General features: G+C 54.7%; 1 protein-coding gene across 3 annotated transcripts in view; it reads left to right on the top strand.

Annotated features, from left to right (window-relative positions):
• The window catches only part of PEPD (peptidase D), a 113,318-nt gene that overhangs the window by 37,910 nt on the left and 61,584 nt on the right, over positions 1-13,824 (top strand). For all 3 annotated transcript variants that reach the window (XM_026484297.4, XM_057314316.1, XM_057314317.1), the window contains 2 exons: positions 7,917-7,992; positions 8,918-8,964. In XM_026484297.4, the coding sequence (XP_026340082.1) occupies positions 7,917-7,992; positions 8,918-8,964 (123 nt within the window). The remainder of the gene's footprint in view (positions 1-7,916; positions 7,993-8,917; positions 8,965-13,824) is intronic.

The raw sequence follows: 13,824 nt of genomic DNA, 5'->3' as shown, positions 1-13,824 counted from the left end.
AGGTGCTTTGGAGACCATGCTGGGTTGTACACTCCCGCATCTCCTGAGGGGCAAGTCATTAGTTCGTTACTTTGTAACAAGCATGCTTTAATTCTAGACATTTCCAAGGCTCTGAAGTGGATTCCATGTTTATAAGAATACTTCCCAACTTTATCAAAGCCGGCAGCAGAAAGGACTTATTTGACATTTGATGACAGTAGAACTATTTTAGAAATGTCTCATTGTCCTTACTGCCTCAAGGGTGTGTTTTAATAGCGTGGGTTCTGGCCTCTGTAGTGACTGCGATCATTCTTGAGTGAGATCCACGGTGGTCATGATCACTGCCCTCTTGGAGGAAGTGAAGAACGGATTCTGGGTGGAATGGCAGGCTGGTCCCTCGTTTACAGGAGAGTGGGTTTTCTATGACGTTAAATTATGATTTACTGACACATCTTTGGGCACCTGTCCTGAATGCTTTCATTATGACCCCTCTGTCTAGGCCCCATGGAGAGGGGCTGCCTGAGTAACAGAAAAACCCTCCATTCCGCACATCCAAACTAACCCCAGCCTGTCTCCCTCGGCAAGTCATTTCATCTGCCAGTGATGATGCAGTAATACCTAACTTAGGAAGATTCGCCAAGTGTCTTAGACCATTCAGGCTGCCATAGCAGTTACCATGGTGGGCGGCTCATAAACGACAGAAATGGGTTTCTCACATTCTGGAACCTGGGAAATCCAAGACCGAGGTGCTGGCAGGCTCGGTGTCTTGTGAGAGCCCACTTCCTGGTCCCTAGATGGTGTATTCCTGCAGTGTCCTCACAGGACAGAAGAGGTGAAAAGCTCTCTCGGGTCTCTTTTACAAGGGCATCAAGCTCATTCACGAGAGGTCTGCCCGCATGACCCACTTGCCTCCCAAGACCACATCTCTGAATACCAACACATGGGAGGTTAGGTTTCAACGTATCAGTTTTGGAGGGAGACACCTATTCAGCCTATAGCGCTGAGCCTTGGTTTCCTCGCGTGCAAAGCAGAGGTGCTCTCCCTTGATGGATGATGGCTCAAGTTAAGTGCTAACTCAGCTTAATACAATGTCTGTCGCCTTTTTTAAAAAAAGATTCATTTATTTGAGAGAGAGAGATGGAGGGCAGTGCGTGCGTGTGAGTGGGGGGAGGGGCAGAGGGAGAGGAGAGAGAATCCCAAGCGGACTCATCGCTGAGTGCAGAGCCTGACGTGGGGCTCAGTCTCAGGACCCTGAGATCATGACCTGAGCTGAAATCAAGAGTCAGTTGCTTAACTGACTGAGCCACCCAGGCGTCCCTGTCACTTTTTGAGACTTCTTGTGTGCAAGGTGTTGTGCTAAGCACTCGACGCTTGTCCCTTTATTCAAAGAGGTATTTTGTTCATGTTCTAAGCTAGGTGCTCTGACTACCCCCTTTCTGCAGATGAGGAAGCTGAGGCACAGGGAGGGGATTTGCCCGAGAAAAAGCCGGGAGCTGAGCCCAGGCGGGTGGTTCCAGGATCTTGTGCTGCCCCTTGTGAATCTGAGGGGTGCCCTGGAGGGGTGGGAGTGGGGGTTTGCCTGAGCTTCAGCCATGCTCTCAGTCCTCTCTTGGCCACAGGACACGCAGGGGTGCCCAGAGGGGCCCGGCAGGGCTCTGTGTGAGGCCAGGGTGTAGTGAGGGTGGGGGCCAGGGCCTGTGCAGCTGAACTGTGTCCCGCTCCACACCCCTGCCACTCACATACCCCAGCTCCCCGCTGGCCGTTGGGCTGGGGGTCTGGGATTCCTCCCAGGGCCTGATAGAGGCGAGGACCAGCCTCTCCTGGCACAGAGGATGCTTCCTTCCTCGTTGTTTGGATGTCATCCGTTTCCTCTCTGTGACTGCTTTATTGTTTCCCATTCGCTCAAGCAGTGCCTTTTTGATTTCCTGTAAATTCCTCTATAATCATACTCTTCCCCAGAAACATGAGATCATAACTGATAATTTCTCTTCTCGTACTGGGTATTGCAGTTGGAATGTGGAGGTCAAAAGTTGAAACTTAAGAGCAGGCGTCTCACTTCCATAATTTAGGCTGTGGTTCCACTCTCGTGTTCTACAGATGATGCCATCGATCTGAAGTTAGGTTAGGAAATAAAGGGAGATACTTTTGTACCGTCTTAATAGCTCTGTGCCTTGGATGCCGGTTAAGTAGCTCTGCAAGCGTCACAGAAGAGCAAGCATGTCAGCAGTTGCCGTGTACCTTCTTGGGTTTTAAGTGCTACTGTGTTAAATTGAGTCACACGCCGATTTTAGAACTGTTAATTACACAGAGTGAAGGTGTCCTGCGTGTATTAATCAGGCGGGGGAATAACATATCTTCTTCTACTTCCCTGCCTTTTCTGTGCACGGGAGATGGCGAGGCGTGGCTGGCTCAGGGGCAGAAGCACGGCAGGATCCTGCGTCCTGGGTAACATGTCCCGAATTAGAAAAGCTACGTAGATGATGACCTAGATTCTTGGGGTATGTGTGAAAAGTATTCCTGTTGGGTTGCTGTCTTTGTCTCCCAAGGAATAGGCATTGAACCCTATGGTAGTGAGAAAGCCAAGTGGACAGTAGGGATCCTAGGGCAGAGTGAGGCCTTGAATGACCATGCGCCAGAAGGCAGGACATGGAGTGTGGGCGCATCAGGCAGAGAGGAAGGCTGGCTGGGCCCTGGGCCAGCACACTGAGGTGGACCCTTCCATGGCTCCCCTGTGTACAGCCCATATCTGCCCAGCCCACGTCAAGTCTCAGGCACGCTGAGCTCACTGCTGAGTGAAACCACCATTTTCTTCATGGCTCTCATTTCTTTGAGAGGACTTATTGATTGAGCCTCCTGAGGATATGTAATTCCAAGTAGCTCTTTACATTCTGTCCTTCCTGTTGTTCCGGGATTTTATCCTTTGCAGCACCAGGTCATGGGGTGTGAAAGGAATGGACGTGGGGTCCTGTGGCCTTGAGTTCTTGCCTGCTGGCTCCCACAGACCCAGCCCCTCTGCACATTCGTCTCCTGGAGAGATGGTATTCCTGTCTCTTCAATGGGTTTTCACCATGGTGGTGCTTTGATGCTCGGAGACCGATCTTGGATGTACTTCATCCTGTCTTGCTACTATTGTAATCAGTGGAGCATTCAGACCTCAGCTAATTAATGTCTTAATCCTGGGTCTAATGCCCAGACGCAGTTTTGTGACCTATGCATATGGAAGGGAAGAAAACCAGATTGCACAAATCTCAGCCGAGTCCAGTTTTTGTCACTTCTAGCCTGTTGCAGGGGGCTCTGGGCCTGGCGTGGTGGAGGAGCCTTCTCCCCACTCCTGCTCCCCTGCCTGGGGCGCTGCCTTCCCACGTGAGTGGCTGCCTGGGTGCAATGATGCTCACGGGCAGGGCCACAGGCCTGGGGACTCTGCGTGACAACCCACATCGCCTGCACATGTCCCCCACCTCCTCTTGCTAGTCGAAGAGCCTGAGCTGTTCTCAGCTCAGACTTGTTAACTGCATCTGTGTTGTGCTGTCCCCAGCCTGCATCCTCTGGTGCCTCATGGAGCAGGAGGCCTTGGCCCTGTCCTGGGGATAGAAGGCTTGCCGATCATATTTCTTACCCCCACCCCACACATCCTGGGGCCAGACAAGGCTGGGGCTAAGTGTGACACTAGGCGGCCCTCACTCTGGAGTGCCCGGGACAGCAGAGGCTGGTGGAATCCCTTTTTCCTTATCTTTTCATGCCCAGGAGTCATAGAAATAGCTGCATCAGACTCAGGACAGTCAATCCTTCCTGAAGGTAGGGAGAAACTGCAGAATGCTGGAAAGTCTTGTTATTTTTTTCACGGTCATCTTAAAAACCATTTCTGGTGCTTGTGTCCTGGAGAGAACTCGGCAAGGCTGGATGCCTGGCACCTGGGCACGACTTAGACCCGAGTGTGCTGTGGATAATCAGGTGAGCCGGCACACGGCAGACGCCTGTTCCCCGGGCCTTTAAAGCTCGAATTGAGGTGGGCCAGGCCGGTTTTGTTGGAGAACTGCCTTTGTAGCATAATTTGTCCTGGTTCAGTTTGATTTTTTTTTTTTTTTAACGTGACTTAAAAATAAGTCCTGAGTAAACCAGGTAGAGGCCTGGTTTGTCATCTTCCACAAATTCAAATTGGGAAGGAGAGCAGGCCTCAGCATCAATGGTTGGAAGTGCTGGCGTCTCTAATGGGAAGAAAGTGTGGTTTGGGCGCCAAGTCTCCTTGGAGGAGAAGACGATGGCCTGCTTTTCCCGGCCCCTCTGCAGACCCGGGTGCCCCCGCTGCAGGGAGGGGCTATGGGGAGAGCCTGTGCAGTGGACTCCTGAGGTTCAAATCCTGGGGCTGCCTCTTCCCAGCTGTGTGTCTCAGGGTGAGGCAGTGGCTGTGGCGGTTCGGGCTGCTGGAGCCTGGGTAAGCTGTGCCCCTGTCCTGCTCAGGGCAGGCCTGGCTGAGCGACATCCCACGCTGTCTGCCAAACTCCCCCAGGGTGGGGTGGAGGAAGCCTCTTTTTCTTCTTTGAAAAGAGCCATGAGCTCTCATTTGTGGAAATAAGGTGTTTTCCAGCTTTGGTGCAATGCCCAGGTACTATTTCTAACCCTGGTTCTTACGTGTCTGTTTTGGGCCAAGCCCTTGGGGTGCTGCGAACCTGCCCTCCAGGACCACGGCCTTTTTGGGAAGAGACTTAAATGTAAAAAGAGTCACGCGTGTGCTAGCTTTCCAAGGATTCCTATAGACTGCCCTGGAAACGTAGGGGAGGGGTATGGGGGAATCCCTCCCCAACCTTGAGAAAGGTGTGGTTCAGGTGGGATCTGGAGGTGAAAGAGCGTGAGCAGAGGAGTCGCTGTGAGGATGAGGGGAGGTAAGTGGTGGAGACAGGCATGGGAAGGCACGTGAGTAGTTTTAACTCCATCCCAAGGATATTTAGAGGCCACCAAAGCTTTTAAGCAAGGAAAAGCATGGCCGCATTTGTGTTTCCCAAAGATCCCCAGTTGCTGTCAGTGAGCACAAAGGGCTGGAGGCAGGAAGAGGCCGGAGAGTTGTCCAGGCTGGAGGCAGTGGGGTCTGGATGGAGAGAAACGGAGGGTCTGAGAGAGGTTGTAGCTGTAGAATTGCAGCCCTTGGTCATCACTCGGATGTGGGAGCAATGGACAGGTGACAGGAAGGTGTCTGGGGTGACGCCCAGGTATCTTAAGCAGCAGGGGTGTGGCGGAGCTGTGGGGTGAAATGGGGGAGTTTGTATCACGCTGGGCTGGGAGAGCCTCGGGGACTTACGGGTGGAGAGGCCTATGCCAGAGGCAGGGGTTTGGGAGCTGGGAACAGGGGCGAGGAAGGGAGCTGGAGGAGGGGTAGCCGCCCAGTGGTGCCAGAGGAGGCAGGGCTCCCTGTGCTGCTTCCTCTCGGCGGTCATGGAACGCCTCTGGATTGGCAGCCTGGGGTCCTTCTCCCACACATTGGTGAGAGGGGGTGGGTGGGGGGTGGTAGGCCTAAGGGAGAAGAGGAGAGGGGAGAGGAGGAGGGGAGGAGAGGTTTGAGATAAAACATACAAGCTGCTCTCACTCCGCTCCCAAAGCAAAGATGGTATGGTTTCCGTTCCGGAAACGTGGCAGAGTAGTGGGGGATAGAGCTTGCCTAGAGGAGGAGGAAGAGGAGGAAGAGGTAAGTGGGTGGTCATGGAGCTCCCAGTAATAGGGGCCACGTGGGCTCCGAGCCCAGGTGTGTATGTTGGGGTGCCGAGCCTGATCCACCCTTTCCCTTGTAAGTGGGTGGGTAGGAGAGCGTGAGTGTGGAGGGGAAGGTTTGGCAGTTTGGAGAGGAGGGGATAGAGATGAGTTCATTCCTCTGCTGAGAAGGGGAGGAGGCCCAGGGAGGGGAGGGGAGAGATCTTAGGGAGATGAAGTTGAGAGTAGCCCTCCGGCCCCGCATGCCTCCATGCAGCTCATAGCAGAAGTGGGATGGTACCGAGCCTGGTGGGGCTGGTGAGTAGGGGCTTGCTGTGCCATCTGCCCAGTTGGGGATTTTCCTGCATCCCTTGTGGCCCCAGATCTTGCCTGCAGCAGACATAGGCTCTGGCTCATTCCTCGTGGGGGTTTGGCCAAGCCCATGTGGCTGTGTGGGCACAGGGCCTAGGGGTCTGAAATGTTGGTGGGATGAACCAGGTATCTAAGCTGAATAGAGGGGCAGAGGGCTGGAGGCCTGTACAGCCTGGGCCTCGTTCCCCCCTGTGTTGTCACTCTGGTCATCACTGCATTTGAGGACAGAGGGACCCACTCCCCCCTTACCAGTTGCCCAGGCTGGAGCTGAGCAGGTGGCAGTGGGGAGCAGAACACCATGGATTTGGACCTCAGGAGCTGAGCTGCTCATCCGAGTCCTGCCCAGGCTTTGGACCCTCACCTCCAGGGCACGGGAAGCAGCTTCCTGTTCCCCAGGTGGGACTGCTCCCAGCTCCTGGTGGAGAGTCAGAGACACCTTCTGATGGTAAAGAGCCGAGTGTCAGGCTTTAGGGTCTGCTTCTTCAGGATAGAAAGGCTAGTCATGTGGAAAAAGTCTCCCTGGGCTGAAGGGTTTATCTTTTCCACATTCCCCAGGAGGTTTTACGGTCTTAGGAGGGCGTCACGGCGCTGCTGGATGCCGTCGTCATTTCCTGGTGACAGATGGCTGGCTGTCCCAGCTGGATGGTACCATGGAGACAGTGTGAGTCAGTGGCTGGCTTGTGCTGCTCCTGTAAAGTCCCCAGAGGTTCGCTGCCTCTGATGGAGGTGCCGTCCTTGGCCTTGGTCAGGCTTCAGGACACAGACAGCGGCTGGATGAGAGAGTGAATGGAGGCACTGGTCTGCCATCATCAGACACTGGCTTTACTGATCGGCAGGGTGCTCGAGTGTGTTCCCTTCGCCAGAGGGAGCGTTGGTGAAGGTGTGTCACCTTTGTAAAAGAAGCAGAGCTGGCCGCAGGACATGCACTGAGGACGCTGGGCTCTTAATGACTGGTCACAGCTGCCACCGAAATGCCCATGGCCTGGAGTTGCTTATCTGAAGTGGAGGTTGAAAACGAATATTCATGTAGCTTCTCTAGCTGAGTCGTACTTGGCAATGAGGTTAATCGCAAAGACCAGAAACCTAACCACATTTGGGCAAATTAACATGAATTTATTGTGAGGTCCCCCAGGAACCCCAGAGTCCAGCTGCAGGAGGCATAGCTGAGTCTCAGAAGGACAGCAGGGCCTCTTGGTTGCGCCTACCTGCCCCACACAGCCCCCCCTCCCCCCCCCCAGCTTCTTGTCTGTTCCTAGTCTCCTCCTCTCTGCAGACTGGCTGTTTTCCACATTCTTTCCTGCACTCATGGCTGAAAGTGGCTGCACCACCCACGGTTCCCACCCCCATCCCTGGATCTCGCAGGGGGCCTGACTGGGGGGATGGGGGGATGGGGGGATGATTTCTGGGGTGCCCCAAGGGTAGGTGGGTGGGGTGGGGAGGAAACAGTAGACCTCTTCAGCCAACTGGGCAGAGCCCTGGGAGTCAGCACACTTGATTCAGGTCCCACAGCCTCTCCAGGTAGATTTTATCCCCATTTTATGGATGAGGAAACTGAGTCTCAGTGAGGCAAGACATGTCTGGCTGCAGAATCTGGGCTTCTTCCAGCACCCAGAGTGGTTTCCAGAATTTGTAACTAGAAACAGCCTGCACATCCAAGCCTGGCATTAGATCAGGATGGACAGCCCTTATGCAGTGTGTCACTGCTGGGGCTTGGTGGCCCTTCCTGCCCCCACCCCCATGACCCAGTGGCCTGGCTGGGCACATGCCAGCTCTGTGCTGCTTCCCAGGCCATGCCAGGTGGGCCCCTAGGTCTCCCTGGGTGGGGCGTCCAGCCGGCCCCTGGTGCGAGGCATCACTGACTTGCCACTTTGTTCTTCTCTCTGAAGCCGGGTCTTTAAGACGGACATGGAACTGGAGGTTTTGCGTTACACCAACAGAATCTCCAGCGAGGCCCACCGGGAGGTAAGCTGGGCGCGGGCTGTTCTAGCGGGGGTGGGCAGACAGCAGGGCTCTGAGCGGGCTGGGGGATGCCCTCGTGGAGGTGGATGGTCCCGCTGTGGCTCTAGTCCCAAGTGCCCCGTGAACAGGTAGCAAGTGTCGCTTCCGGCAGAGACACAGTGGTGGTTCTTTTCTCTTCCCCAGTGGGGCAGGGACAGCAGAGGCTCTGGTCCAGTCCCTTACCTTAAGGCACCCACCATCCCTGGACATCTCCCAGCAAGAAGTCCCTGCTTCCAGGAGCGTGGGGCTCTCCTTCCTGGCGCGCTGGCAGTCCAGCTCCTTTTAAAGACTCTCCCATCCTTACCCATGATTCAAGCACAGTGATTACTGTCCTCCGTTTTCCAAAAACAGCCTCTCTCACAGGGCTCTTTCCCAAACCTTCCCACTTCACCTGAGGAGAAGAGCAAACGAAGAAGTGTATTTCTGGTAGGACGTTCAGGGCGCCTGCGTGGTGACAGTCACAGCTTTGTGTCAGGAGACAGACAAGGGTCATTTGTGGGCCACCGTCTCTTGCATGAATTCATTTTCTGTGTGTTCTATGACAGCCAAACAAAGGGAACCTTCTACTAGCCATCGCTTTCCGAGCATTAAGTGCTCACCAGACATCTTGGTGAAATCTTGCCCGCTGCCTGAGAGGGCCGTGTAGCCTGGTGCCGGGTGCTCACGGGCTCCCGAATGGAAGGGCTCCAGAGTGCTTTAAATAAACTGTATGGCTCTTGGAGCTTTAAAAAAGTTTGAATTTGTCACAAGTCTGCACCACTATGTGCCTGCACTGTTCTTTTTTTTTTTTTAAGTAGAGTTTCTTTTGAAAAACTGCTGTACGTTATTTATAAGGCAGTGTTACTTCTCTCCTTAATACAAATGTCTTTGCTTAATATCCGTCCGCCAGGTAATGAAGGCTGTAAAAGTGGGAATGAAGGAGTATGAGATGGAGAGGTAAGCTGCTCTGTTTCTCCGTAATTGATGTTCCCCGAGCCCACACCTGGTAGAGGCGCCGCAGCCCCGCGTGGCTTGAGTGGGGACCGCGAGCTGGGCGTCTGTCTTCTGACTGTGGCCACCTCCCTGGCTCTGGGCAGAGTGTTTGATGGTAATGGTCTTTGATGACTTTTCGGGATGGTTTAGTGCCCCATCTTCCACGCTTGGACTTTGTTTCTGCAATTTGCCAGAAACTTTACCGAATAGCTGCTATTGTGACTCTGAAAGCCGCTAGTAAAGCAGCTTGCCATTTTTATGTGTAAACATCGCCATTCCCTCTGCTGTGCTTGGACGACTGGGTGGAGAGATGGTTAAGTGGCTCATAAAGCGTTTTGGAGAACTCCATTGGGCTTCTGCTCCAATTAGGCCCGCAGCGAGCCACTGCCCCCACCCCCCCAGCACTTCCTGGGGTGGCCCAGCCATGATGGGTGTGACCTAGCCAGCTCCTCCGTCCCGCTCCGCTCCGGGACCCAGGGCTCAGCATGTGCTGCCCATGGCCCGAGGAAGCCCTGAGTCAGACCCAAACTGCTCCAGTGGCTCTCCTCTCACCCAGGTCCTGGGGCAGGAGGCCCCCAGTCCAGCATCTCCCCCCCCCAGTGACAATACCATCTGGAAGCTCTGCTGGGGAGGGCACACTGAAGAGGCTGCCAGTTCTCCCCCTGTGACGTAATGAGAAATGCATATTTGGTCTCTGCCTCCAGTTTCTGGCATAGAGCTTCTAGAACCCTTGCAGTTCCTTCAGTGAAAGTGTCTTTATTTCATGTGTACCTGAGTGACTCTTAGAAGGTGGGGGCTGGTTGCTAGAGGAATCGACCCCTAGATTAGGGGGTTGGAACTCTCAGCCCTGCCCTCAAACTCCAGGGAGAGGGGAGAGCGGCTGGAGGTGGAGTTCTGACCAGTGACTTACTCAGCCTTGCTTACAGAAGGGAACCTCCATAGAAACCTTACGCAGTGGGAGTGCTGGAAGGGTGGCAGGCCTGGGGTGTGGGGGCAGGCATGGAAGTCCATGTCTCGTCCCCCATACCTCCCCTGTCCGTCTCTCTTTTGTTTGGCTCTTCCTGAGTTGTATCCTTTCTAATAAAGTGCTAATAGTAAGTAAAGTCCTTTCCTGAGTTCTTTGAGCTATTCTGGCAAATGATCAAACCCAAGGAAGGGGTCATGGAAACCCCCAGTTTATAGCCAGTCCATCCTAAGTATTAAGCCCTTAACCTGGGAGGTCTGTGCTAACTGTGGCAGTTAGTGTTAGAATTAAATTGTTAGACATCCAGTTGGTGACCACAGAGAATTGGAAAATTGCTTGGTGTGGAAGACCCACACGTTTGGTGTCAGAGTGTTGTGTGTACAGAAAAAAAGAGTTTTACCTTTACCGCCACCCCCATTCTCGGCTGCCCCTTCCTTCCTGGCCCTGCAGGAGCTTGATGCTGCCTCCCCTTCCTCACTTGGCAGAGCCCACCAGTGCCCTCAGGGCCCGCTCTGCCTCCATATGCCCCTCCCAGGCTTTCTGGCCTGCCCACATTGTCGGTGTGAGCATCTGTGTTCACCATCGTGTGGCTCGGGGAGAGGCGTCTTTTTCAAAGTCTAACCCGGAAAGGAGTCCAGAAGAGAGGGCCTCCGTATTTCTCTCCTCTTACCCTGGGTAGAAAGCATGGCCTTGAGGGTGCTCATTGCTGTGGTGTCCCACGAGGGGGCATGGAACAAGAGCTTCGTCAGGGCCCCAGCTCTGTCACGCTGGAGGAGGATGGGGACGGGCACACAGAGCTGTCCCAGCCTCTGCCTTCACGTGGTCTGCTGCAGTGCGGTATCTGCTCTGCAAGTCCCAGGGTCCTCGCCCCCCACCACGATCTGGGACAGGGGGAGTTCTGTGGGGCTACCTGGGAGGTGGGCCGGGCTGCGGTCCCCTAGATTGGCACTGCCCCACAAATCTGTTCCCAGCTGAACTGGCCCATGGCTGATGCCTGCAACAAAAATAACCCAGAAATTAGAGCAGGACTAGCTTGCCCCAGAGTGGAGCCCTGCCATCCTCCGCATGCCGGCAGCCTTGTGTCCTCAGCTGCCAGCAGTCTAGCTCCAAAGCTGGCTCCTGGGAGGGGTGTGAACTGCCCTCCCACCCAGGGTCCAGAGCCCGAGCCCGCCGCCACCCGGTTGGCCTGTGTGTGAGCTCTGGCCAGGGGCCCTGGGAATACTTCCGCCAGCTTCCTCCTCCCTCACCCAAGGCATGGAGGTCTTTTTTCTCTTTTAATGAGAAATTTCAAATATCCACCACCCCCTGCAAAAAGAAGAAAGGATGGGATAATGAACCTCGAAGCCCCCACCAGGGTTTTTGTTTTGTCTTGTTTGGTCGTCGTATTTAAAACCAAACCCCAGACGTCATGCCAGAGCCGCTGTAGGCATCTCAGTTGAAGATTTTTGCCCTTTACAAAACCGCCATGTCATCATCACATCTAACCAAATTCACGATAATGCCTTCATCTCAATACCTGGTCCACGCTGGTCTGTTTGCGTTGGGATCCAGTCTACACATTGAGTTTGGCTCTTGTGTGAAGGGGCCTTTGTTAAGCTGAGCTGTGGGGACATCGTCCCTTTGTCTTCAAACTGCTGAGCGCCCCCCTGCCCTCCAGTCCCCCAGCCCCACGGCTGCTTCCTCTGTGGATCAGGAGAAATGAGCCTCTAGCTCACGCCAGAGCCACCCTGAGGGCACCGAGTGGCATTACTTTGGCTCGACTGGATGTGCCAGGTGTGTGCACTGTTGTGCACCTACTGTATGCCCCGCCCCCGCCCCCATGGCTGGCTGTAGGAAGTACGTAAGGAATGCAGTGCCCGCCCTGAGAGCTGAGAGCAGGAACCTTCCTGGGGTGCAGGCTTGGGGGGTTGTGGACAGCACTGGGGAAAAGCTGAGGCAGAGAAGATGAGAACAAGAGACGGAGTCTGTTCCTAAAGGACAGGTGGGCAGGGAGGCCTGTGGGGGAGGACGGTGTCACCCCCCAAAGCACTGGAAAGATGGTTGTCCTGGGACATCTCGGGGTGGCCCTGGCCAGATTTGACGAGGGCGCTCCCTACTGCCAGTGCCAGCCGAAGCCTGTGGGGGCACTTGGCAGTGGTGAGCAGGGGGGCTGACTTCTCTCTGCCGTGAGCTTCCTCCACACAGTACGTTTTTCTGTCACTGCCCAGGTGGCTCTGTGACAGTTTTGTGGTCTGCGTCCTTGGGAGGCTGGAGGCTTCTTGAAGTCCCATCTCCTTTATGCACAGTGTCTGCCCCACAGTTGGTGTCGAGAAGTGTGTGTGTGTTGGGGGGGGGGCTGGATGGATGGGAGACAGAGGGAAATGTTCTGAGCTATTTTTTGCTGTCCTCTGTGCCACCGTGAACTTGTAGAATTCTTTTCTTAACTAGGTGGGGAGTATAAAACCTCTAGAGCAGGTGTGTTTCCCCGCGTGGCGTGGCCCTCGTAACACAGGCTGGACCGGTGCCCAGGAAGGCCCAGGGCGGCCAGACTCCTATGCAGGCCGCCGACCACAGGGGTCAAAGGAGCATCCCTAGAACTGCTGGACGTTCTGCCAGGAGCATGGCCAGCGCCAGCCCCGCAGGGGGACACAGGCCAAGAAGAGCAGGGACTCTTGTGTGTCAGGACCGGAGGCAGGGTGGAAGCAGGGGACGGGAGGCCGAGATGGGGCCGATTTTCTCAAAAGAGGGCATGCTGTCAACACAATGGTGGTCAGACTCAGGCTGGAGAGATGCTGGCCAGCAAACCCGGTCCTAAGCCTCATCTTTTTTTGTTGTTCTATTATCGAAGGCTTGTTATAGAATCTTGAGGGCATGTTAAAAAAAAAAAAGAAAGAGAGTTGATGGCATTTATTAATGCCTTCTTCGTGCTGTGCATATGAGTAGGGTTTTTAGAGGAAAGGAAAATCATTTTCCGCAAATCCAGGTGTAGTAAATTGTGTTAAACCAACAAGACGTTAATGTGTGGGTAAATCGGGCGCTGACAGCATCTGACTGCAGGCCCAGTCAGGCAGTCCATTTCACCGCCTCGTATTCTTTCGTGTTAGTGGCGTAACCAGCTTGTAGCCGGCTGGCGTGGGGCTGGCAGCTGAATCAGTTACCTGCAAACACTAATTTAGAGCATGCTCGATTGGCTGTGTAAGCAGGTCCCGGCTCACATTTGCCACAAGGAGATTAATAACGATGTTTTTGACAGCCCGGAACCTTAATTGAAATTATGCCATCTTTCTCTCCAGGCCGGGACTGGGCCATTTTGGGTCCTTCTGTGACAGCTTCCGTGGGGGTTGTGGGAAGGCATTACAAGGCGGAGGGTCTGTGAGGTGTGCCGGGGGGCAGCGGGGCCATCCCGCTCCCCAGGCTGGGGTCCTTCTCGGCAGACACCCCCGACACTTCCCGGAGACGGTCGACAGGGCCTGGGTTTGCTCTGCTGTTCTGTCCCGGGCAACAGCCCACACCGGTAGCCTCCCGTTGTCTTCCAGTCCTTCGTGAAAGCACTTGCCCAGCTGTGCTGCGCGGAGGGCCTCTTGCCTTTCCCTGCCCTCTGGCCAGATGGAGCGAGGTGTGCAGTGTGTCCACTGAGTCCGGGCTGGGGGTGGGGGGGCCAGCCTGAGGGGAGGGGTCTCCTGCCCTGACCTTGCGCGCCCACGTACGCGAGCATGCACACACACACACACACACACACACACCTGCAGACATACCACAGTTATACACACACACAGACACCATCCACGGATACTACACACACACACACACACACACTGTCCACTGGCACCACACCCACACACACCACAGACATACCACAGACACACACACACACACACTGT

The sequence above is a fragment of the Ursus arctos genome, unplaced genomic scaffold, assembly GCF_023065955.2.
Source record: "Ursus arctos isolate Adak ecotype North America unplaced genomic scaffold, UrsArc2.0 scaffold_19, whole genome shotgun sequence".
NCBI lineage: Eukaryota > Metazoa > Chordata > Mammalia > Carnivora > Ursidae > Ursus > Ursus arctos.
The sequence above is the reverse complement of the archived record's forward strand: the minus strand, read 5'-3'. Positions and strand labels throughout refer to the sequence as shown.